The 25655-nt window shown below is 38.3% G+C and overlaps 2 protein-coding genes across 2 annotated transcripts; both read right to left on the bottom strand.

Annotated features, from left to right (window-relative positions):
- Window positions 1-4806: 4806 nt before the first annotated feature.
- On the bottom strand, window positions 4807-10224 carry LOC147327357 (B-cell receptor CD22-like). Its single transcript, XM_086297518.1, has 9 exons — window positions 9952-10224; window positions 9463-9768; window positions 9155-9388; window positions 8962-9066; window positions 8552-8785; window positions 8121-8462; window positions 5501-5846; window positions 5366-5423; window positions 4807-5243 (listed from the first exon to the last, which is right to left on the bottom strand). The coding sequence occupies exons 1-9, from the start codon at window positions 10004-10006 to the stop codon at window positions 5004-5006; spliced, it is 1920 nt and encodes a 639-aa protein (XP_086153644.1). The 5' UTR covers window positions 10007-10224; the 3' UTR covers window positions 4807-5003.
- A 9050-nt stretch (window positions 10225-19274) lies between these two features.
- Window positions 19275-25347, bottom strand: LOC147327358 (B-cell receptor CD22-like). The gene is made up of 9 exons (XM_086294983.1): window positions 25293-25347; window positions 23913-24209; window positions 23605-23838; window positions 23392-23496; window positions 22988-23200; window positions 22548-22889; window positions 19787-20132; window positions 19652-19709; window positions 19275-19529 (listed from the first exon to the last, which is right to left on the bottom strand). Exons 1-9 carry the CDS (start codon window positions 25345-25347, stop codon window positions 19290-19292), a joined length of 1890 nt encoding a protein of 629 aa, XP_086151109.1. The 3' UTR covers window positions 19275-19289.
- Window positions 25348-25655: the final 308 nt, after the last annotated feature.

Below are 25655 nucleotides of genomic sequence, written 5' to 3' on the forward strand. Positions count from 1 at the left end.
ATCCTGTCAGTGGTTTGTTTGTGGTTAAAAAAAAGTTGCACATTACCCAGAAAAAGCTCAGTGAAGTGCAGTCTGTTTTCATGATCATCATTCTGCTCTACTTACTGAACTGAGATGTTTTCATGCTTGACATCAGGGTTGATCTGCAGAGACAAGACAGTTATTATAAATGATTTGGATGATTCACTTTGCAGATTCAAGATTCTTTATTTGTCACATGCATAGTTGTACGAGTTCAACACGCAGTGAAATGAATTGTGTCCTGAAACGCTCCCTGATTAAAGAGGACATTATATACTCTAAGTAAGTAAAATATATACAATAAGTTAATTTAATAAAGCAATCTGGAAATTTTTAATTAAAAGTCTGAAAATGCACATTGTGTGAGTGGAATGTTAAAGTGTCTTGTGCCATATTACCACTGCAATGTATTGACAGAGCAGTGCAGGTGGTGTAAACAAGTGCCCAGCGTGATGTAAACAGAGTAATACAACAGAGTGACCGGAGTAGTGCAAACTGTAATGTATAAGGTGATATACACAATAGTGAGGCCAAGAAGAGTCAGATATGATATGAGATGATGTTCTGGAAAGTTCTGTAATGTGGCAAAAATAAGTCCTGTCTCAGTCATTGTCAAGAGATGCATTCTAAGACACTTCTTCAGCTGAGAATCAGAGAGGAGAAACACACAGTTTTACTTGTATACAAGGGCAGCACAGAGCACTCGCACTGAGAGTGAGGGCTCTGAGACTAGCAGCTCTGTGACTGCCCTGGTCTTTATTTATACATCAGTGGGTGTTTGTTCCTTACATTGGAATGTGGATGTGTATATGTATGTGTGTGTGTGTGTGTGTGTGTGTGTGTGTGTGTGTGTGACCCCATAAACGACTTCCCTAAACCTGCTGGTCTGGAAAATCCAACAGTTCATCTATATGTAAAAAAGGCACTTAGACTAAAACTGACATAGCTATGTTAATCCTACCGTAAAACAATAGAAGAAGGTACGACCTTTTCCATGCTCCTAGAACGCCAGAACACCCTGGAATGTACACCAAGTTGTTACAGACCTCCTAGGATGAGACATTCTTTCAATATGCCACCAACTATATACTTCTAAACACAAATGATTACATGCAGTATTCTACCATATGCAAACTTACATCATTAAAAGATTATACTGACTACTAAGTACAATTTTCCATTGACAGTCATCTAACTATAGGTTCAGAAGGAGGTTTTGATTTGCGACTCACAAAAGGAGTTGGCTTGGAAGTAACCAACTGGGACCTTTATTCTCAGTACCATTCATAAACACATACATTCTCTTTGTGGTCAGAGTTCGGGGCTGAGATATTTTTCTGTTGCTGTGACACACTTGACCGCCATTAGAGGGAAGATCTCACAGGAAGAGACAGGTAATGCTTCCTGTGCACGAGGCGCATGGTCCTTGTAACACAAGACTGCATCAAAGCCTGTTATTGTCCTCGTGACAATAACAGGTTATAGCTTTAGATGATAAAAAGGGATTTTGTAGCCCTGTATTTCGCATGGGTTACATGACCATTGAATGTTAATTATACAAGTGTTTTGAGCCATTGGAGCTGCTAAAACAAATAAACTACAGACTTTCTCTGCGAGGATAACTGAATGGTCTAAAGTTTTTCCAAAATCTTCTAAAGTTTCCTTGATGAGCATCATTCATTGGATACTGAATGATTCACTTCTAAATTTCTGCCTGTAGGCCTCATGTACAAGTATATAAGTGTGCAAAATTATCTCTTTAAGCACTTCAAATGGAACGATAGTTATCTTTTCAAAAGTGCTGAAGTACAAATGTACCTCAGACAACTAAGGCAGGTAGACATTACTGCAACCTTTATACTGCATTTTTGGGTGAGATTTTGAGTTTGTTCAGTCGAATGCCCTTTCTACCCTGAGGGTATCCTCAATGCTTTTACTTCAAGCTTTTTTAACTTTAACTTTGGAGATTATGATCTTCTTTACACACGTTATCGTTTTCCTGTGGCTCCAACTGTGATGTGTTATCCTGAGTACTGAAGTTAAAGTAAGTGAATCCAGATAACAGAATAAAGAACTCAGTTAATACAGGGCTCAAGTGGAGGCACAGAAAAAGGCTGAAAAACAAAAGCTTAAGATTGATTCCTGATGGCAAATAAATGATCGTTCAGATTAAGGGAAACAGGACAGATGAGGAGATGTTTGTGTTTGTACCTGCTGTTTGTTGTCTGATGTTTCCCTTCTTGGAGACTGACTGGAAGTCCTGTTTCTTCTGATTCATAAAAATAAATTAAACAGTGAGTGAACAACAGATTTCAAAACACATTTTAAATGTGACTGAAAGAGAACAGAGTGATGCTCACCTAAAACCCAGCTTCTGCTAAGATGATGACTGTTGTGGATTTCAGCTTCCAGTCAGAAAGTTGGTTGGATGATTCTTTTACAGCTGCATCCTTTCACAGAAAAAGCAGAAAACAAAACGGAGATTTCCGATTTCCTGTCCAGGTCTTTGTAGTTTTTGTACCCTCCTTTAGCTACTTCCTGCTAAAACCCGAGAAGATACAGAGAACATGTCATCGCCCACTAGTGGAAAGGAGATGTATCTTCCTTCCATTTTTCTATCTGGATGTATCTGTAGTGCTTTAAAAAAATGCCAGAAAAGGTCGAGTGCATGAGGCGAGTAATAATCAATTGTAGTTGTAAGAAAAAACAAACAAAAACACTTTTCAGAATTATTTCTTTTACTAAGAGGGTTTAAGTTAAGAAATGGCTCTATCTACCAACAAGAAGGTGTCAACAAAATAATCAGCCCGAAGAAAAACACTGACAGAAAGAAGCAGCTACTTACTACTGGTTTCTTCTCCAATGACACCTTTAGCAGAAGCTTTCAAACAGGTTTATTATTATAGAAATATAGAATATTATAGAAATATTCTATATTTCTATAATATGATCACTAACACACTGAGACAACATGGCGACTGCAGTTCACAAAAAGAAAAGAAAAGTCAAGAGTCAATCTGTAACATGTTTACATGGAAATACAACCTGTAGCTGTTCTCTCATTTCTCACTTTAATGTTTGCAACATTTTTTTTTTATTTCATCTGCTCTGCGTTGTGTCTCTTTCAGCTGCATGCAGTTGTGTTAATTTGTGGAGGTGTTGGTGATAAAACTGTTTTCTGCATTTATGATGGAAACAAACTTCTGTGATGAAGAAGATTCTCCAGCTTCAGCCGTAGTGGTCTGTAAACACACTGTAGGAAATGATCAGTGAACATAGTACATGAATATTGTATAAATACATGTGACTGTTTCAATTTTTGGTGTTCAGTGTTTTTTTTTTTTTTTTTTTTTTTTACGTAACTCATTTTTGCTCAGATCAGTGAGATGAGGTTGTGCAGAATGATCGAGTGTAATGATGTAAAGCTTATTCTGCTGTGATGCTGAGACCTGTGTTTTGGGGAAACCAAGAAGAAGGTGAGCAGAGATCAGTGAATGAGTCCTGCTCCATCACAGCAGACGTCTCTGAGTAAGACAGAGATCTGTTTACTTTAGTCAAGTTTTTTTCATACAGGGCACTGAATCAACTTTAAAATCTCCCATTTAAATTTCCAGTGTTCTGGATAATAACTGCTGGGGAGTGAATTAAATCAGCAGGATGCTCTGGAAGGATTTTCAGTCTAATGATGGAGTAAAACGATGGAGAAAAGTTAAAGTGGAAGATAAAAAGCTGAGATTGTTCAATGTATAACTTTAGTCCCTTGCTCAGCTTCCCTTGACTGGTTTGTTAGTTCCCTGTTTTGATCCCTTTTTGTTCCTTCAGCCTTGTCCCCGTGTCCTGTCTTCACTCTGAGTGTCCTGTCTTCATGGTCGTCTTTCTTATTTTCCCATTTAGTTGTGTCACGTTGATCTTGCCTCCTTTAGTCATGTCTCTCTTCCTGTTTTATTTTAATGATTGTTGTGCTTTCTTGTCTTCAGTTTTACTTCCTCAGATCACAATGTTAGTTATTCTCAGCTGCATTCCCACCTGTTTCCTCCCCCCTTTGTTACCTCATGACTGTTTATTTTGAGTCTCAACAAACTGTAAAATCAAAGCTTTTTCATGTATTTTAAAACATGCAAGTAAATCAGTTCAGCTCTGTAACCTGTGAATAAAAACCTTTAAATGCTGTTTTGAGACTTTGACATCAAATGGTTTAATCCTTTTATCAAAACCTTCTCACTTTGTAAAAAAGTTTGCCTCATGTAGAGTTCAGACATAAACATTAAATGTGAAGGATTTATGTGAAACTTTACAAAAATACAACTTCTGAAATAGAGAAAAGCAAAATAATATATGCATCAGAAAACAGGAGAGCAAAAACAAAATGAGAAAGTAGCACCAACTACTGTACAATACATCACAGCAGCACTGCAACACTCACCGGCCAATTTATTAGGCATGCCTGTCCAGCTGCTTGTTAAGACAAATGTGCATGCAGACATCTACAGCAGACATTGTTAAGATGAAACTGCTCAAACTCAGTTCAAGATACTGAGTCACTGTAATTCCTTTGTATTTCATGCATAGGAAATATTTTTTTAGGGTTAACACGGTTATGAAATAAGGGCATCCCACAATAAATCATTCATTGTAACAGCTGTTAATAACTGTGCTGTGTCCTGTAATGTTAGATACCAAACTGCACCAGTAGAGGGTGGTGTCATAAAAGAGAGAAGGAAAACGACGTCCAGAGATAGTTAAGATGGCGAACTGATAAACAGACATGTAACACCCTGCTGCATTCAGTCATGTAGGTTTATGTGCTGCATTCATTAACAGGCATTTGTTCCTTGCTGAGAACTTGTTTCATCATCAGCCACCACTATAAACTGACCATTTTCCTTCTGATTAGATTGTTGAGTTTCTGGTGAGCTCTTCAGGTTGTACTCTGACATGGCTGCAGGGTAATGGATATGTGGCTGTTGAACACAGCATCTCTCTCAAACTTTCACAGTAGAGTAAGTCTGTAAGTCTGTGTCTGCAGGAGTGACACCAGATGCTCCGTCAGAGCTGTAACTCACAGCAGCATAATGAGAACACTCCTGTTGTCTGGGCTGATCTGACTGTACGGTGGAACAAAGAGGAACCACATGTTTATTTTTAAAGTAGACTCTGCTGTAGTAGATTTCATCCTCCTGCTTTGGTTGTGTTGAGATGTCATTAACAGGACCAAGGCTGAGCTGAGGGAAACAAACAGCATTAATTTATACTGTACTTTAAACTTGACTCCTTTTACTGTATGTTGAGAAAAATGAAATGACCACTGGAACGTTAAGACAATCCACAAACATCTAATCTCTACCTGTTCAATTTGGTCAGACCTTTCAGTTGTTGGAGGCTGACCAGAAGTTCTCTGTTTCCTGGTTGAAGTGAATGAACTGAAAAATGAGTGACTTCAGAGCAGAGATTGAATCTACTGCTGTGAACCAACACTTACCTAACACACCAGCAGACAGTGAGAAGTATTAAAACCAGCAGAGCTGCAGAAACTCCTGCAGCTGCTGGTGTCCATGTTCCTGTGATACTTTGGACAGTGAGAGTCTTTAGAGCAGAGCTGATATCTTTGTGGGTTTTCACAGCACAGGAGTAGCTTCCTGCATCCTCCCTGCTGACTGGGTCTAGGATCAGATGTTTGTTCTGGTTCTCTCTCGGGGTCAGAGGTCGACTGTTCAAGTACCAAATGTAGTTTGTGTTGTCAGTCAGAGGACAGCTGGTGCTGCAGGTCAGTGTGACTCTCTGACCCTCTGTCACCACTGCAGAAGGACTCATCTTCACTCTCAGCTCTGACAGAGGAACATTGGCAGTGTTGTGTTTAATGTATTGTTGTAAACACAAAACATTTTTCAGTAACTCAGTAATGTAATGTGTTACTGTACTAAATTCACTAATCACATTACAGTTGCAATTATGTCATTTCTTGCATTGCAAAGGTTTTTCTGTTATCTGCACACCGGGTGGAGAGAAAGAAGAAAAATTTCAAACAAACTTTTCTTTCCTGCCACAATCAGCTGATTTCAGTTTGTGTGCAGGATTAGAAAAAAAGGTGGAGCGGTCTACAGCCTCTCCGGATTGTAGGCAAAGACATTACTTTTATCTTTATTGCACGTAAAGACAAGAGCGCGATGATAAAGTGGAAACTGCATCTAGAACAAAAAAACAACTGTGTTATGTTGATAACACAACTTTGGATCTTTGCAAACATCTGCACAGACTGAGTGAATGCTGACTCCAGCCCAGCAGCCTGAACTTCAACAGGTAACAGAGGCAGCAATGAGCAGACAGGCTGCAGCCTCTGTTTCTACCTGTTTATGTTTCTAAAGTAGAATCACTCTGGATCAAAGTTTTTTGTGCCAGTTTTCATCTTTGCTTTGTGTTTGCAGATTTATGTCCATTACAAAATAGTAATAAGAAAGATCATATGTGTCTTCATAGAATAGGGATTTGTGTTGGTGTGTGGGACTTTAACCAAAGGTTTATACTGTTAACCAATAAATAATGGACAGTGCCAAAAGGTTGATTCTGGTCATCTGGACGTAGCGTTTTCAGTGGGAGAAACGTTTCATCACTCCAAGTGACTTCTTCAGTCTCAGCTGACTGCAGGTTTCCCCAACGTTATAAACAGGACATTTGCATAATGACTAAAACTAGGTCAGTTCCTTGATCATTAACATGCAAATTCTCATGACCATTGATCAACAACTACTGATCAAAGACCAACGTTTCTGCCATGAAAACGCTACATCCAGAAGAACAGAATCGAGCTTTTGGGATTTACTCAGCTGGATGATTGAGCATGCATCAAGACAGATAATTGACAATGTTTTTCAGTTTTAATTTACAGAGTAACCAGAAAGCAATGCAGTGAGCAGTGTAACAAATCCCTTTCTTTGGTGAGTAATTGAGTGACATACTGCATTACTTATAAAAGAAGTAATGTGCCATATATTCTTTTTTTGAGTAACGATACTGATCAAAAACATTTAATCTCAGAGTAAATCTCCTCTGTGACTCACACACTAAACATGGATTTTGACTAAAGCTTTACTACAAACTGGTGCTTTAGTCCTCCTGTTCAGTGAAGAAATGAATTTATTAAAGAAGTGTATTTCACTACAAGTTCAACATTATGCACTCCACACTGTATATAAATGCCACTTGTTTTGCACATATTCAACTCTGTATATTTTATATATTTTATTATTATTATTATTATTATTATTTTATTTTATTTTTTTACTATTTAATTTGTAAAAATGTGTATACACACACACACACACACACACACACACACACACACACACACACACACACACACGTAGGAAAATATTTAGTATACACATCCAGAAATGCATACACTATTATATATTGTACATATATTTATTAGTTTCAGGTTGGCCATTCTTGTATTTTGCTCGTTTGTGTTGTTGTGTTTGCACATCTCTGTTGCTTGTGGGGCTCGCACACAAGAATTTCACTCGCATGTGCTGTGCCAGTGTGCCTGCACATGTGATGTGACAATAAAAAAAAAAAAAAAAAAGTGATTTGAAGTTCAACATATTTGTACTTTCAGTTTTGTGTAACTTCAATCTAAATCATCTTAAAAAAGAAAACTTTTTAGTCCACAACTTATGTCTGACACTATAAGTACTTTTACAGATAAGAGGTTTTCCGCAGTTTTTGTCATTTTGAATGCAAGTATGCATATTGCAGTGCAGGCCAAAATACCCAACAGTATACAATACTTGAAATGACCTGAATAAAAAAAACCTCACAGATATAAAATGATAATTTACTGCATATTTATGCATTTTATGTGAATAAAACACTGTGAAGATCATCATTTTTTCTCTTTTTTTGTATCTTGGAGTTAGAATTAAGTAATTAATTAGAATTAATTTACATATAGACTTTCAAAGCCCGAAATGCAGGCATTTGTGTGGAGTATTTTAACATAGTGGTAATGCTGTTTTAGATGAAGGCTCTGAATATTTCTTCCACCTCTGCTCCTGTTCAGACATTAATGAGTAAAGTCTGCTGAGTGAAGAGTTTAGATTTACCTGTGACAATCAAAAAGACTCCAGGCAGATCAGACTGTGTCCATCCTTCATGATCTTTGTTGAATCTGAATGTGTATCCTCCTGAGTCATTCTTCTTCAGGTTGTTGATGGTCAGGATGTGTTGGTTCTTCATGTTGTCCTGATACTCCACACCACCTGCAGCCTCAATCAGCTCTTCAACTTCCACTTTATCTTTTCTCCATTTTTTACTCCAACATTTAAACTCTGCCTTCATGTTATCAGGATGTGAGTATTCACTTGTGATGTTGACTGAAGATCCTTCCAGAGCACAGATTCTCCTGCTGACATAATTCACTCTCCAGCAGTTTTTATCCTGAACACCTGAAATATAGATGGAAGATTTAAAGTTGTACAAATGATCTTTATGATAATAATAACTGGCAAAATAAACATAGTTCTGTATTACTCACAGACTTCTGCAGACTGAAGATAGGTGTTGCTTTTAACTGCACAAAAGACTTTTGCTTCCCGAGAGTTCCAAAAATTAAGCCGATATTCAGCAATTAAATGTTGATTCTCTCTATAACTTTGTCTATTTCTGTACCACATGTAGGCAGTTTGAGGGTCAGTCAGTGTACAGGTGGTGTTACAGGTCAGTGTGACAGACTCCGCTTTTCCCCCTTGAGTCTTCAATATGTGAACCTCTTTAAAGAGATAATAAATATATTTTCTATAAGTCACTATGAGATATAACAATCTTCTTATTATGTTTTTAATAATATATATATATTAATATACATATTTATAAATCAATGGAGAGAGAAATTTAAAAAAATTAAGAGGTTTTTTTCACAACAGACAGTTTATCTGGAAACGTCACCTCTGGGGTATGTGATGGAGCACGGCTCATCTACTGATGTCTTCCTGTAAGAACACATTCTCCCTTTAGTATAGGTCACACTGAAGCAGGTCTCTGTGAGGTAACCTGAAACAAAGAAATGATATTGATTGAAATTATTCACCGTATGACCCATTCTGTTTGTTTTGTAGGGACAATAAACATCATGACTCACCCACAGAGACTTCAGGGGCTCTGAGATGCTCGTAGCCTTTGACAGCACAGGAGTATGTGACTGCTTCCTCACTGCTGAGCAGCTCTTGGTACCAGGGAGACCAGTCCTCATAGAGAAACTCTCTGTTCTTGTACCAGATGTAGGCTGCAGGCTTTTCAGTCAGAGGACAGCTGCTGCTGCACATCAGTGTTACTGTCTGTCCCTCTGTGGCAGGAATCACCTTTACCTGCAGCTCTGAGAGGATGATGGAGAACAACGTTTACAATGATGTCATTTGGAAAGTAATTCATGAGTAAAAGTCACTGTACCTGCAACAACTTGAAGAGTAATTTTGTTGAGCCAACAGTTTCCTGGACTGTCTGTAGTCTTCATACAGCAGTAAGCGTTTGCATCACTCTCTCTTAGATCATTGATGGTTAAAGTTGGGTTTTTCTCTTCAGACATGTTGTACGTTACACGTTGTCCATCCACAGAGAGCTCACTCTGAACATACTCTGATCCATTCCAGTGTGCAGTGAACCATTTGCTGTTGGAAGTCAGATGTTGATGTGAGCAGTGCAGATCCACTGATGAACCTTTGAGAGCACAGATCCTGGTTTCTCCTCCATTAACACCTTTAACACAAACTTTCATTAACAAACAGATTTTTTTTTCTAACATGAGCATTTATTTTATTCTCTATTGTAAGAAATCAGCTGAAATTAGTAACTCATTTATAAATCATACGTATAATAATCATATCAACTTTTATACTTTTCTCTGTCAGTATGTAGCGGTACATAATTTATCACTCATACCTGAAATGCACAAAATGAGTCCCAGAAACATCAGTTGAAAATCTGTCAACAACATGATGGCTGTAGTCCCACTTTCCAGCAGGAAAAAAATATAAATAAAATGAATGAATAAATAAATAATAATAATAATGAATATTAAAAAAAAATAACTGCTATGTTCAAATACAATGCAGCACAGAGTGAACGATAGTCAGGGCTGAAACTGGACTGCTGTATCACATTAATGTGGCGATCAAAACTTCCTTCCTCTTTTTCTCTGAGAGCGCGGGCTTTTTTTTTTCTTTTTGTGTGCCCCGAATTTGAAGGAGTCAACATGTTAAGGTTATTATTTTATTGTTGTCACTTTGATTTGACCAACAATAATTTTTTTTACTGACGTTATGTTTTGAGCCTTCAGTGAGTTGTGCAGTTGTGTTAAGCTGTGGAGAGTTGATAAAATTCAAATTCAAATTCAAATTTTATTTGTCACGTACACAGTCATACACAGTACGATATGCAGTGAAATGCTTAGACAACTGCTCGTGACCTAAAGAAAAAAAGGGAAAAGGCTATGAATAAGATAGGAAATATATATGAAAAATTAAAAAGGGTAAATTTAACTAGGAAGGAATAAAATATAAAAAATTAAGGTTAAAAATGAAATAACTGTACAACACAAATTAGAATGAAGGGTAAATTTAAGTGGGAAAGAATAAGATAAAATATATAAATTAAAGTTGAAAATAAAATAACTGTACAACAAAATACACAATATAGAACTATATAGAACTATAAAACTGTTGTCTGCACTTGGTTTATGCTGGAAACACTTCAGTCATGAAGAATTTCCGACTCTGCCTCGGTGATCATTAAGTGTACTGCAGAAAAGTCCAAAGTAATTTGATTAAGAAAAGCTTCCCTCCCGAGCTCCCACGGTTCCGTTCTATCGTAAGCCCCTACTCTAACTCAGTCCTGATATGTTCTCCCCGCTTCCTGGCTCCCTAGTAATCATCTCCCCTTTCTATTGCAGCCCCCTGCCGTCCCGATCCCGGCTTCCTCGTGTCATTGTTTCCCCGGATTTTTAGTTTCTGTTTTGCTCTCTACTTTCCCCGGGTCGCCTTTCGTTGTTTTAATAAAGTGTCTTTTTGTTAGCTCGGAGTCTGCGCCTGGATCCTTTCGTGCCCGCGCACCACGGCGCATGACAGTACCTGTCTTTCACGTGTGAAGACCAAAGTTTAAAAGTTGGAACACGATCAAATAAATGGTGAAAATTAAACAAATGACCGTGTGTGTGTGTGTGTGTGTGTGTGTGTGTGTGGTACAGCAGAAGTGGAACGGATCCATATGTCACCCTGTATTCTGTGTAGTTATATTGCAGGATTTCACTGGAACATAATGCAAGTTTTCTGCATTTCACACAGCAGTGATGATCAAATAAGATAAGTTAAGATAAGATAGAACTTTATTAATCCCTCGGGTGGGTTCCTCTGGGAAATTCGATTTCCAAAAAAGCACAGCACCGACAGAAGTTACAGAGTTACAGAATTGTTATATATATATATACACACACACACACACACACACACACACACACACACACACACACACACACACACACACACACACATACACACACATATATAAATACAGAGACAAATATAAATAAAATATACAAAGGGGATAAATAGAATAAATAGGAATAAAAATAAAAATACAAGTGAATTGCACATTTCAAGTATTGAGGTCTATTGCACTGTTGACTATTTACAAAAAGTATTGCACAAGGTATTGTACAGTGAGGTGAAGAGGCACTACAGCTTAGTTGTTCCCCCCTCCTTTGTCCTCCTGTTTCCCCTCCCTCTCCCCTCCAGAGAGGAGTTAAACAGTTTGATGGCGTGTGGGACAAAGGAGTTTTTAAGTCTGTTAGTTCTTGTCTTGGGGAGAAGCAACCTGTCACTGAACAGACTCTTCTGATTGTTTATGGCCGTGTGCAGAGGATGCCCAGCATTGTTCATAATGTCCATCAGTTTCTTTAATGTCCTTTTCTCTGCCACTGTCACCAGAGTGTCCAGCTTCATGCCGACCACAGAGCTAGCCTTCCTGATCAGTTTCTCCAGCCTGGATGAGTCCTTCTTTGCTGTGCTGCTCCCCCAGCACACCACAGCATAGAAAAGTAAACAACGAGGGATCACTCTTTACATTTATTCAATGTAAATCATTTAAACAATCACTGGTTCCAGGATTCAAAATGTAAAGACTCAGTTTTACTAAAACTGTTACCACTGAGATAATTACAATTATTAATAGTCTTTAATACACTGATAATTAAGTGTCAAAAACGTTTCCCAGCATGAAACATCCAGATAACCTCAGCAACAAATCATCTGAAGATCCACTATATGATTAGAAACTCTAAAGCTAGAATATAACATGTAAGCTTCAAGATTAAACAATCCCTGAACCCTGTTTGTAATGTAAATAAAAACAAAATGCAGTTATTTGCTAATTCCTTAAACCAATATTTCAGAACACTAATAGAATAGAATAGAATAGAATAGAATTCAACTTTATTGTCATTGCACATGCACAGGTACAGGGCAACGAAATGCAGTTTGCATCCATCCAGAAGTGCTTTAGTGATATAGATATATTACAATATATATTAGCAATAATATAGATATGTGAGTATATTACAGAAATGGGTCTATTATGGTATGTTATAATGTACACGGTATGAAGTATGTTGTGAATATTCTATAACTATAAGTATGTACAGGCTGTAGTGAGTACAAGCTATGTACAGGATATGAACAGGATATAAATATGAAAAACTATACAGAATATGAAATGAAATAAATAACTTTACAGAATCTGGGATATACAGCTATACAGAAATGGGAACTATGCAAGTTGTAAACAGTTGTAGGGTTAAAAATTATCGTATGTACAGAATGATTATTTACACAGAGCTATACAGTAGTGCAGTTAAGATAAGTGAGGGTGTAGATAGTTTCTACAGAGGCTATATAAAGTGCTAGTGGTTGTGAGTGGTGGTTCAGTTGTCAATTTTTGTATCTTAACAAGAATACAAATAAAAGCACAAGGCTGTTGATCCATGTTCATTTGAAAGTTAAAAGAGTTTGAAGAGTGAGAGCAGAGACGTGAGGTGGTTTATGGGTATTCTGTCAAACATTAAAAAAAAAAAAAAACAGCTAAGAAGCTGTTTGAGGTTTTAAAGAGTGTGAAAACCACACACATTGTAAATGTGTGTGAAAACAACTGACAAGCACTCCAGCTGAGGTGTCTCTGCTATAAAAATGAAGATTTTCCAACCACCAAACCGATCGGAAAAAAGTCCCTTTTAACCACTATGGTAACAAACTATTCTTTAATGATCGGACAGAGGCTCGATGGTGGAGCAGAGATCAGTGTTGTTCCTACTGAAGATAGACGTTATAGTGATGAACATCCTGCTGTGCTGTATGTGCTTAGAAGTTTCCATATATGAGATTAGGATTCAAGCAAATAGACAGACAGTACGAGCAAGTGAGTTATTTAACACTCAGAATATATTTTTTTATCTTATTCAGTAAAGAAAATATATCTTAAGATAAAAAAATAACATGCAGCTCACAGTGTGCCTAGGTTGGGTTCTAAACAAAACAGTGAAGAGTGCGAGTTGTTAAAATTATGGCCCAAATCTTCTTTTAACAGTCATCCATCTGTAATTTATAATATTAATGCTTCAATGCTGATCATGTTATGCTGCATGAGGATTTTTCAGACTCCCTAAACCACATTTATCTTTTAAAGGTTCAGAGAAGTCGGTGAATGAAATTATTAGAAAAAAACATTGCAAAAATAACAAGATATTAGCTTTTTTTTTTTTTTTAGCATCTTTAATGTTATTTTTACCATGAACAAAATCTAAAATTAGGCGACTTCTCTCTGGACTAATACTAGGTAACCACCATGGTCTCTGTTTGTTCAATAACCAGAGACAAAATAAAAAAAATGTAACTGCTCTCTGAAGTTCAGATCTTTTGGGTCTTATTTTGGTACTGAGTGAGACCCAAAATGACCCACTGATACCAGTAACCAGATATCGCCATCTGGTGGCTTTCAGACAAAATGCAGGTTTAAGGCACTTATTGTCTTACAGTTTTTCTCAGTTGCTTTGGTGCATTTCTCACAACAGAATTGATCTCTGCACCACTACTAAGGCTCTTCTCAAAACAATTAGTGCAAACTGCAAAACATGGTGGATAACTTGCAAAAGTGAGTCACTTCATCAAAAACAAAAGTCAGTTGTTCAAAATAAGTAGTCAATGCTTCAAAAGCAAGTCCCTTAACCAAAACAGATAATATATTCATCAAAAGCAAGTACTTATATCAATCAAAGTGTCAGGGCTGTCACAATTACAAGTCATTACACCAGCACCTTTGGTCACAAAATCAAATGGTTTGAACATGTTCTCATTGTGACGGATTTCTTTGTAGGTGCTTCCCAATGACATGTCAAGTCTGGACAGCATGCATGGCATGTTGAAAACCATAAATTGTAAAGGAAAATCAAGACACTTCATATGCACTCTTGATAATATTTAATTGAAACTGTTCACAGCATTGTGCAACTGGGGAAATACAGTAAATCAAACATTTTACAGCAAACATAAACTCACTTAGACAGTAAACCTTACTGCAGTAGTTATGAAACAAAAAACAAACAAATTGAAAAACAGACACTGCTGCATATCAATCATTGATATTTAGATGCTCCCGTCTGTCTGCCCACATATTTGCATCAACATCACAGCGAATGTCAGCTCTATCGATGCATCGGGGAAAGTATCTTCTGGAGTGTCGAATCCACCCTCTGCAGGACTCTGCTGTGATGTCATCACAAGCTGCATCCATAGCTGCTAGCAGGGTCATTTGGGTATGAGGATGCCTGTCATATACCTTCCACCTCCAGGAAGAGAAAAACTCAATTGGATTTAGGAATGGAGTGTAAGGAGGAAGAAACTCCATAAGCATCCTGCCGTGTGCTGCAAACCACTGCCTGACTACAGCAGAGTGATGGAAGCTAACATTATCCCAAACCACTACACACATTGTCCGATTGTCACCAGGATCATCCCTTTCATTTTGTGGGATTAGGTCCCTATAAAGAGCGTCCAGAAAAGCCAACAGGTGTTGTGTATTGTATGCACCAATACGAGGAATATGGGTGTGAATGCCATTTTCTGAGATTGCTGCACACATTGCAATATTTCCTCCTCGTTGGCCTGGGACATCAATGGTGGCTCTTTCTCCAATGTGATTTCGTCCACGCCGTCTGGCTTTTGTGAGATTGAATCCTGCTTCGTCAAGATATACAAACGTGTGCAGGGGTTCCCTGGCCTCCAATTCCAGGATACGCTATACAAAGGATGAGAATAAAAAAGTCTGTAATGGTGCATTTGGCACAACAGATTGTACAGTTGGAATTGTAAATAGGATTACAGTAACATGCATAAATGTAAGTGCAGTACATGGCCTAAACTTTTACAGTAAACAGAGGTACATATGCAAACATGTTTTACCTGTACATACTGGTGACGGAGCTCCTTCACTCGATCACTGTTCCGTTCAAATGGTACTTTGTACAATTGCTTCATGGACATTTCATTCCATCTGAGGACTCAGTCTATGGTGGAAATTGATATTGACTGAATATTTCCGAAGATGGTGTCATCTTCTACGACAGTTCTTTGTATTTCTCTCAGTCTCAAAGCGTTGTTTGTAGCCACCATTGCACAAATTCTTTCCTCTTGCTGCGGAATCAAAAGTGGACCTCTTCCACCTCTTCTAGGTTGTGTGGCAGTCCTTTCTGAGATGCAGATGAAAAAACACAAACATAAATAAGCGCAAACATGCTTACAGTAATTGTTACAGGACTATCATTCAAAACTCCTTTCTTTACAGCATTACTGTATTGTACCACAGCACACTTTGCCACACCTGGGCCAAGTCTGCACTTCAGTTACAGTACGTCTATATGTAAAGATCTATAAGGTCATGTCCTAATGCAAGTCTCCTGTATGACAGTGCAGAGCAAATTAGTTTGTGCTGAATAACTACATTACAGTATGCTCACCTGTTTTCCCGACGAAATGTCTGAATAATAAAACTTACAGTAGTTCTCCCAACATTTGGCTGCACCCTTCGACCAGCCTCGGCCATTGTGAGGCCATGGTTTATCACATGATCCACAAGTGTTGCCCTGATTTCGTCAGGAACGTGTCTATGTGGTTGGTCTCTTCTTACCCGGTTTTGTCCTCGTCCTCCACCGATCCTCACCCCTCTTCCACACAGCTGACGTTCCATGTTCTGCAGTTTTGTAGATTCAGTATGCACCTCATGCCAATCCTGTCTGTTGGTTTACATTATATATATACTTGTAGAGTAGGGGATACTGTAATGCGATTCACTTGTGACTGGGTAGAGGAGGCTTTTCATTGGTTGCGAGTAAGAGTAACACACACCAATTTTCATTAGTGTGAGATAAGGTTCACCTGAGAAAAGTAATTTATGGAGATTTTCATGGAAAATCCTTAAAAATAGGGTTTTCAAAATGGGTGTACAAATTGTTTGACAAGATGTTCAACAATTTTGAGTGCACTGACACAGCAATGAAATGAAGACTATTAGTTGTAAGGACAATGACTATTCAGCCGGTACAAGTATAAATAATTGTGACACTCATGATAAAAGCAAGGAGATAGTGATGAATAGCAAGTCAAAAGTGACCATTCTTTAGATATTTGTACTTACTCAACTGCTTCATGTCCAAAGGCATTTGCCTTTGGATGAAATGAACATGAAACCGCCACAAGGTTGTGCCAAAACGACTACATGTTGTGGAGGTTGAACTAACTATTGTGCAAAGTTTAATTCAGTTGTGAGAAATGCACCAAAGCAACTGAGAAAAACTGTAATGTTTCTGACCTGGAATCTACGGCTGTGTCCAAATTCAGGGGAAGGATGCTTCAAATGCTGTATTTGGAGGTAATGATGTCACAGCGACGCAACGAAGGCTGTCCAAATTCGAAGAGTCCTCCAAATGTGGCGACAAATGCATCCTTCATTTCCCCAAATTTCAAGGATGGGTTGGGTGTATCCTTCATGTCCTACAATATCCCAGGATTCATTGCAGGCCATACAGGAGATTTTTTTTTCTTCTGATGACAATAGTGGTTGAAGTGGGAGAGAAAAACACTTTCAAATGTAAGTATATGAAAATCTGGTGGTACAACAAAAATTATGCTCTTCATAAAAATATCTAATATAAATGATACAAATTCAAAACATGAACATGATGCAAAAAAAACATGGAAATATAGATAAAATTAAAAAAAAGAACAAATCATAACATTCAGTTTTCTTTGCTCTTATGCCATTTTGCCAGAGCTGGATGCTTGGCATCTTTTTTGGCAACAAGTTTGTTTAAGTTTGGTGCGAGGTCCTGTGTTGTAGAGATTCTCAGGATGGACTGCAGGTGTTCATCAGTGAGATGAGTCCTGTGTGCTGTTTTGTTAATCTCCATCACTGAAAACAGCTTCTCACACAGATATGTGCTACCAAACATACACAAGGTTCGAGCCGCATGTAGCTGGACATTGCTTCAGGAATTGAACTAATAAACTGTGCGGGCCCTTCAGTGTTGTACTTTGCCTTGAGGGTCCCATCACACTGCAGCTCAGTCAGCTCCATCTGAATCTACACAGGTGCAGTTTCCACGGCAACTGTAAATGGGTTGCGAAGCAGCCCGAAATTCTCTTTTTGTGCTTCAAAGTCACCAAAGCGCTGTGCGAACTCAGAGCGCACTGCACTCAGTTCAATTGTACAGTGAACCATTTGCTGCTTGAAGTCAGATGTTGATGTGAGCAGTGCAGATCCACTGATGAACCTTTGAGAGCACAGATCCTGGTTTCTTCTCCTATTCTGGTTTAGGTTTTGTTCTTATGCCCTCATGTTTAGTATAGGTTTAGTTGTTGTTTCTGGTTTCCTGTTTTACTTTGAAAGTTCATATCTTATGTCACTGTGTTCAGTTTTACCTCTCCCCTGTCTCATTAGCCTAATTTCTCCCAGCCGTGTCTCCCTCCTGTTGCCCATTCCCTGATTACTCCCCTGTGTATATAAGCCCTGTGTTCTCAACATGCTGTGTTTGTTATATCCAGTTTTCCTGCACCTTTGTTCTGAGTCTTGGTTCTGCTTTTGTGAGTTTTATTTTACAAGAAGGTTTTGCCACAATACATCGCAGTAGCACTGCAACACTCACCGGCCAATTTATTAGGTATGCCTGTCCAGCTGCTTGTTAAGACAAATATTTAATTAGAAAATCACATCAGTGCATTCAGACATGTAGAACACACATTGTCAAGAACTGGAACTGCTCAACCTCAGATCAAACAAAGGTTAAGAAGGTTATGAAATAATGACATCCTACAACAAAAAAGTGTTGGAAAACACACAGGGTTATTTCTTTTAACAATCCAACCACAGCCCAGTTGTTTGTCGCAACATTCTTGTGCTAGAGCACCTGAAGTGAAGCTTTTTATCCCAAACAATAATCTGTTACAGCTGAGAAGAGAAGCAGCTCTGACAAAGATGTAGGAGGCTATATATCAGGTTGAAGTAAGAGTCAGAAGAACTCAAAGAAATGAAATTCAGAGTTTGGAGGAAGGATTGTACTCATAATCAACCTTCAGATGTGTTTTTGTAGTTACACTCGCAGTCTGAAAATGGAGATAAAAGCGCTGCGGGCTGAAGCACAATATATGTGGACTAGAAAGGTAAACTGGTTCTTATATAGCGCTTTTCTACTCTTCTGAGCACTCAAAGCACTTTATACAACTTGTGCATTCACCCATTCGCACAAGCACATTTGTCTAAGTGCTTTTTTTAAGCTAAAATTTACACACATTCATACTCCGATGGATGCATCGGAGAGCAATTTTGGGTTAGTGTCTTGCCCAAGGATATGGGCAAGACCCCAGGCATGCAGACTAGGGGAAGCCAAGAATCGAACCACCAACCTTCCGATCAGTAGATGACCTGCTCCACCGCCTGACCTACAGCTACGCCATGTAAAAGAGACTATGCACACATCATTCATTGTAACAGCTGTCAACAACTGTGTTGTGTCCTGTGATGTCAGATAGTGATAGTTAAGATGGCGAACTGAACTCAGCCAACACTACAAACTAACCATTTTCCTTCTGAATAGATTGTTGAGTTTCTGGTGAGCTCTTCAGGTTGTACTCTGACATGGCTGCAGGGTAATGGATATGTGGCTGTTGAACACAGCATCTCTCTCAAACTTTCACAGTAGAGTAAGTCTGTAAGTCTGTGTCTGCAGGAGTGACACCAGATGCTCCATCAGAGCTGAATCTGACAGCAGCATAATGAGAACACTCCTGTTGTCTGGGCTGATCTGACTGTACGGTGGAACAAAGATTAACCACATGTTTATTTTTAAAGTAGACTCTGCTGTAGTGGACTTCATCCTCCTGCTTTGGTTGTGTTGAGATGTCATTAACAGGACCAAGGCTGAGCTGATGGAGACAAACAGCATTAATTTATACTGTACTTTAAACTTGACTCCTTTTACTGTATGTTGAGAAAAATGAAATGACCACTGGAACGTTAAGACAATCCACAAACATCTAATCTCTACCTGTTCAATTTGGTCAGGCCTTTCAGTTGTTGGAGGCTGACCAGAAGTTCTCTGTTTCCTGGTTGAAGTGAATGAACTGAAAAATTAGTGACTTCAGAGCAGAAATTGAATCTACTGCTGTGAACCAACACTTACCTAACACACCAGCAGACAGTGAGAAGTATTAAAAGGAGCAGAGCTGCAGAAACTCCTGCAGCTGCTGGTGTCCATGTTCCTGTGATACTTTGGACAGTGAGAGTCTTTGGAGCAGAGCTGATATCTTTGTTGGTTTTCACAGCACAGGAGTAGTTTCCTGCATCCTCCCTGCTGACTGGGTCTAGGATCAGATGTTTGTTCTGGTTCTCTCTCGGGGTCAGAGGTCGACTGTTCAAGTACCAAATGTAGTTTGTGTTGTCAGTCAGAGGACAGCTGGTGCTGCAGGTCAGTGTGACTCTCTGACCCTCTGTCACCACTGCAGAAGGACTCATCTTCACTCTCAGCTCTGACAGAGGAACATTGGCAGTGTTGTGTTTAATGTATTGTTGTAAACACAAAACATTTTTCAGTAACTCAGTAATGTAATGTGTTACTGTACTAAATTCACTAATCACATTACAGTTACAATTATGTCATTACTTGCATTACAAAGGTAGATAACAGAAAACTGTTATCTGCACACCGGGTGGAGAGAAAGAAGAAAAATTCCAAACAAACTTTTCTTTCCTGCCACAATCAGCTGATTTCAGTTTGTGTGCAGGATTAGGAAAAAGGTAGAGCGGTCTACAGCCTCTCCGAATTGTAGGCAAAGACATTACTTTTATCTTTATTGCACGTAAAGAACAGAGCGCGATGATAAAGTGGAAACTGCATCTAGAACAAAAAACAACTGCATTACGTTGCTAACACAACTTTGGGTCTTTGCAAACATCTGCACAGACAGCATGCTAGTGCAAAGCCAGTCAAGAACCCAGACTGATGATAAAGCTGAGTGAATGCTGACTCCAGCCCAGCAGCCTGAACTTCAATAGGTAACAAAGGCAGTGATGAACAGACAGGCTGCAGCCTCTGTTTCTACCTGTTTATGTTTCTAAAGTAGAATCACTGGGAATCGCTATAAAGTTTCTTTGTTCTGGTTTTCATCTTTGCTTTGTGTTTTTAGCTTTGTGTTCACAGAGTAACGAGCAGGTGAGCAGTGTAACAATTTACTTTATCTGGTGAGTAATCAAGTGACATACTGTATTACTTTTAAAAGGTGTAACAAGTAATGTGTCATATATTCTTTTTTTGAGTAACGATACCAGCACTGATCAAAAACATTTAATCTCAGAGTAAATCTCCTCTGTGACTCACACACTAAACATGGATTTTGACTAAAGCTACAAACTGGTGCTTTAGTCCTCCTGTTCAGTGGAGAAATGTATTTATTAAAGAAGTGTATTTCACTACAAGTTATACATACATATTTGTACTTTCAGTTTTGTCAAAGTTCAATCTAAATTATCTTAAAAGAGAAAACTTTTTAGTCCACAACTTATTTCTGACGTCAACTAACACAAGTAATTTTACTGTTATGCCGATGACTGCCAAATTTATTTGACACTAAAACGCAAGGATGGCATCTCCATAAAACCTCTCTTGACATGTCTAGATGACATTAAAGCTTGGTTGGCTCGAAACTTTTTAAATTTTAATAAAAAGAAAACAGAAGTGTTGGTGTTTGGACCCAGTGGTCCCTGTGAGTCCTCCTCTGTTGTTTTAGGATCCCTGGAAGTCTATTTTAAATCTGTTGTTACTGACCTTGGTTTTAAGTTGGACAGTGATTTTAAATTGGACAACCAAATCAGAGCAGTGGTGAAGTCCAGTTTTTATCATTTAAGGCGACTGGCAAGACTAAAATCTTTTCTTTCGAGGCAGCACCTTGAAACAGTGATCCATGCTTTTATTTCTTCCCGCCTGGACTACTGTAACTCACTTTATGTGGGGGTCAGTCAGTCATTGCTCTCACGTCTGCAGCTGGTTCAAAATGCGGCTGCACGACTCCTAACAGGAACTCGAAAAAGAGAGCATATAACCCCCGTGCTGGCCTCTCTGCACTGGCTGCCTGTGTCTTTTAGAGTTAATTTTAAAATTCTTATGTTTGTTTTTAAATGTCTACACAGTCTTGCCCCGCCTTACCTCTCTGAGCTTCTTCATCCCCACATACCCTGTCGGTCTCTCAGGTCAGCTGACCAGCTGCTCCTGGAGGTACCGAGATCCAGGAGGAAGCTCAGAGGGGACAGGGCCTTCTCTATTGTGGCTCCAAAATTATGGAATAATTTGCCCATGCATGTTAGAGAGGCCCCTTCACTGTCCACTTTTAAATCACGTCTTAAAACCCACTTTTATTCCTTGGCTTTTAACCTCAGTGAGACTTAGTTTCTTTTTTTAATGCAGTAGTTATTTAATTAATGATTTCACTCTTCTTTTATTTGTTTTTTATTTATATCTCATGTAATTTTATTTTACAGTTCCAATGTACAGCACTTTGTGTCAGCTGTGGTTGTTTTAAAGTGCTTTATAAATAAAGTTGATGATGATGATGATGATGAGATGACAAGTTTTACCACAGTTTTTGTCATTTTTAGTAAAGATAATATTTTGTTTCTTCTTATAGTCGATCTTTCAGTGCAGGAATTTGTATGGAGTATTTTAACATAGTGGTAATGCTGTTTTAGATGAAGGACCTGAATATTTCTTCCACCTCTGTATCTCCGAATTGGACCGTATCTAAAATTTACCCTTGCATTTGCTATGATGGACTATTTACTCCATGGTGTAGCTATTTTCTCATAATTAAAAAGTCGGAATATTTCTTCCACCTCTGCTCCTGTTCAGACATTAATGAGTAAAGTCTGCTGAGTGAAGAGTTTAGATTTACCTGTGACAATCAAAAAGACTCCAGGCAGATCAGACTGTGTCCATCTTTTATGATCTTTGTTGAATCTGAATGTGTATCCTCCTGAGTCATTCTTCTTCAGGTTGTTGATGGTCAGGATGTGTTGGTTCTTCATGTTGTCCTGATATTCCACACGACCTGCAGCCTCAATCAGCTCTTCAACTTCCACTTTATCTTTTCTCCATTTTTTACTCCAACATTTAAACTCTGGCTTCCTGTTATCAGGATGTGAGTATTCACTTGTGATGTTGACTGAAGATCCTTCCAGAGCACAGATTCTCCTGCTGACATAATTCCTAATCCAGCAGTTTTTATCCTGAACACCTGAAATAAAGATGGAAGATTTAGAGTTGTTTGATTTTCTGTATGCTGACACTTTTATTCATAATTAACTGAAAGAAAAAATGAAATGAATTACTCACAGACTTCTGCAGACTGAAGATGCTCGTGGTCTTTTACAGCACAAGAGAACTTGTCTTTTGCAGAGATATGAATTGAAATATGTTGATTCTTGACGTTTCTGCTTCGGTTTTGGTACCACGTGTATGTAGTTTTAGGGTCGGTCAGATTACAGCTGTTGTTACAGGTCAGTGTGACATTATCTGATGTGTAGGAAGTTCTTTGAACACAAACCTCTGAAAGATGATTAATAAAGTTTTCATAACACACAATGACCTATATCATTTTATTTCTGTTTTTAGGATGTGTGCTAACAGATTTATTAACAAAGGTCATATTTAGTGTAATCTTATAAAAGGAAAATTGACATTAAACAAAAATGTGAGAGGTTAGGTGAAAGATGTGTGTTTATCTGTGGAAACTTCACCTCTGGGATATGTGATGGAGCACAGCTCATCTACTGATCTCTGCTTGTAAGAACACATGTTCCCTTTAGCATAGGTCACACTGAAGCAGGTCGCTGTGATGGAATCTGTACAACAAAAGATGTATTGAGATATACTGAGATCATTCTTACATTTATACTAATTTACTTAAATTATTCTGTTTGTTTTGTTGAACAATAAACATCATGACTCACCCACAGAGACTTCAGGGGCTCTGAGATGCTCGTAGCCTTTGACAGCACAGGAGTATGTGACTGCTTCCTCACTGCTGAGCAGCTCTTGGTACCAGGGAGACCAGTCCTCATAGAGAAACTCTCTGTTCTTGTACCAGATGTAGGCTGCAGGCTTTTCAGTCAGAGGACAGCTGCTGCTGCACATCAGTGTTACTGTCTGTCCCTCTGTGGCAGGAATCACCTTTACCTGCAGCTCTGAGAGGATGATGGAGAACAACTTATACAATGATGTCATTTGGAAAGTTATTAATGAGTAAAAGTCACTGTACCTGTAACTACTTGAAGAGTAATATTACTGAGTGAACAGTTTCCTGCACTGTCTGTAGTCTTCATACAGCAGTAAGTATTTGCATCACTCTCTCTTAGATCATTGATGGTTAAAGTTGACTTTTTCTCTTCAGACATGTTGTATGTTACACGTTGTCCATCCACAGAGAGCTCACTCATTGATCCAGTCAAGTGTGCAGTGAACCATTTGCTGCTTGAAGTCAGATGTTGATGTGAGCAGTGCAGATCCACTGATGAACCTTTGAGAGCACAGATCCTGGTTTCTCCTCCATTAACACCTTTAACAGGAAGTTTATTAGTAACAGATTTATTAGAGATTTGCTTATTAGATTGCTGTTATTACCTGTTTTTTTTTCTTTTTTTTTCCATTAATCATTAAATAATAATGTTATATATTTGTTCTGTAAAATCTTAGATGAATTTACAAAGTGTTGCTTAAATGATGCAGTATCAATCTAAAATAATTCAAACAATACAAACAGCTCTAGCTCCATCTTGCTGGGTCAACTTCTCTCTTTGAGTGTGAATGATGAAAATGACACATTCAGCTGTCTAACACATCGTAGCAAAGTTTAACTTCCTTCTTTCCTTTTGTCTTTTCTTTGTATGTGCATGTTGTGTCTTTTTACCTGAAATATTTTGTGCAATTATTCCTCCTATAATGATGTTTTGTCTGTATTTGACTTATTATAGGTTGTCTTTAATCACAAGTTATTGTTCAAAGAGCAGAAAGCTGCAGAGGTGTTAAAACTGTTGTCTGTATCTGGTTTATGATGGAAACACGTCTGTGGTGACAAAGAATCTCCAGGCTGAAGCTCAGTGATCAGCATGAACAGCTGTGATGATGTAGACCTTACTCTGCTGTCAAGCTGCAGCTGCTCTTTGTATCAATGTAAAGGATCATATTTATTATCGAGCGACCTAAAAACTAATCTAGCCTAAAAAACTCTGACATGTTTCCGCAATCAAACCTCTGTCATAGAGTTTGAAAAGTTTTTGTTGACATCACTGTTTTCTGGTTGTTTTACTAGAATAACTGTCAGGGCTCGGAGTGGACTATTCCAGTAATGATGTCGTACCAACAAAATATTTATACAGTGAGCTGAAAGGAGGCCATTTCTGATGTCTTTGTATATTGACATCATCTCAGACTCCAGCTTTCTGCTCGGTTGTTGTTCAGTTTCCCCTGAACTGCTTTAACATTCATTAGCTCACTTCAAGAGCTCATCAAAGCGGAAACTTTAAGTCCTGCTGATTAACAGTGAATCTCGTGTTTTCTAACATCCTTTAATAACTTTCCAGAGTTTTCCTACGTTTAAAACATTCATCCATGAATGCTTTAGGAGGAGAAACATTCCTACCTGAGACAAACTGAATGAATCCCCAAACCAAAAATCCATCTTCTGCCGAGATCATGACTGTCAGATTTCAGCTTCTAGTCAGAAAGTTAAGTGCATTGTTCGTCACACAGGAACTAAAGCTTAAAAACCCGAACTGACACGACTAAAGTTAGTTCAGCCAAATATAAACTGCAGCTTTAACACCATCAAACTTCCTCCTGCATGGTGTTTTTTAGAAAGAGCAGACTTCTTAAGCTTAAATTTAACTTGTGGAGTTTTTTTAAACAGCAGAAATTTCTCTACATTTGCCTGACTGAGGCTGGAGAAGTGTGAAGCTTAGTGTTTTTCTTTCTTTTAAGTAAACAGTTCCTGCCAAGCAAGGGA

This window comes from Aulonocara sp. 'chitande type north' Nkhata Bay, linkage group LG6, assembly GCF_057382095.1.
Source record: "Aulonocara sp. 'chitande type north' Nkhata Bay isolate Kocher_YH1m ecotype deep benthic linkage group LG6, A_spYH_male_GT1.1, whole genome shotgun sequence".
NCBI classification, from domain to species: Eukaryota; Metazoa; Chordata; class Actinopteri; order Cichliformes; family Cichlidae; genus Aulonocara; species Aulonocara sp. 'chitande type north' Nkhata Bay.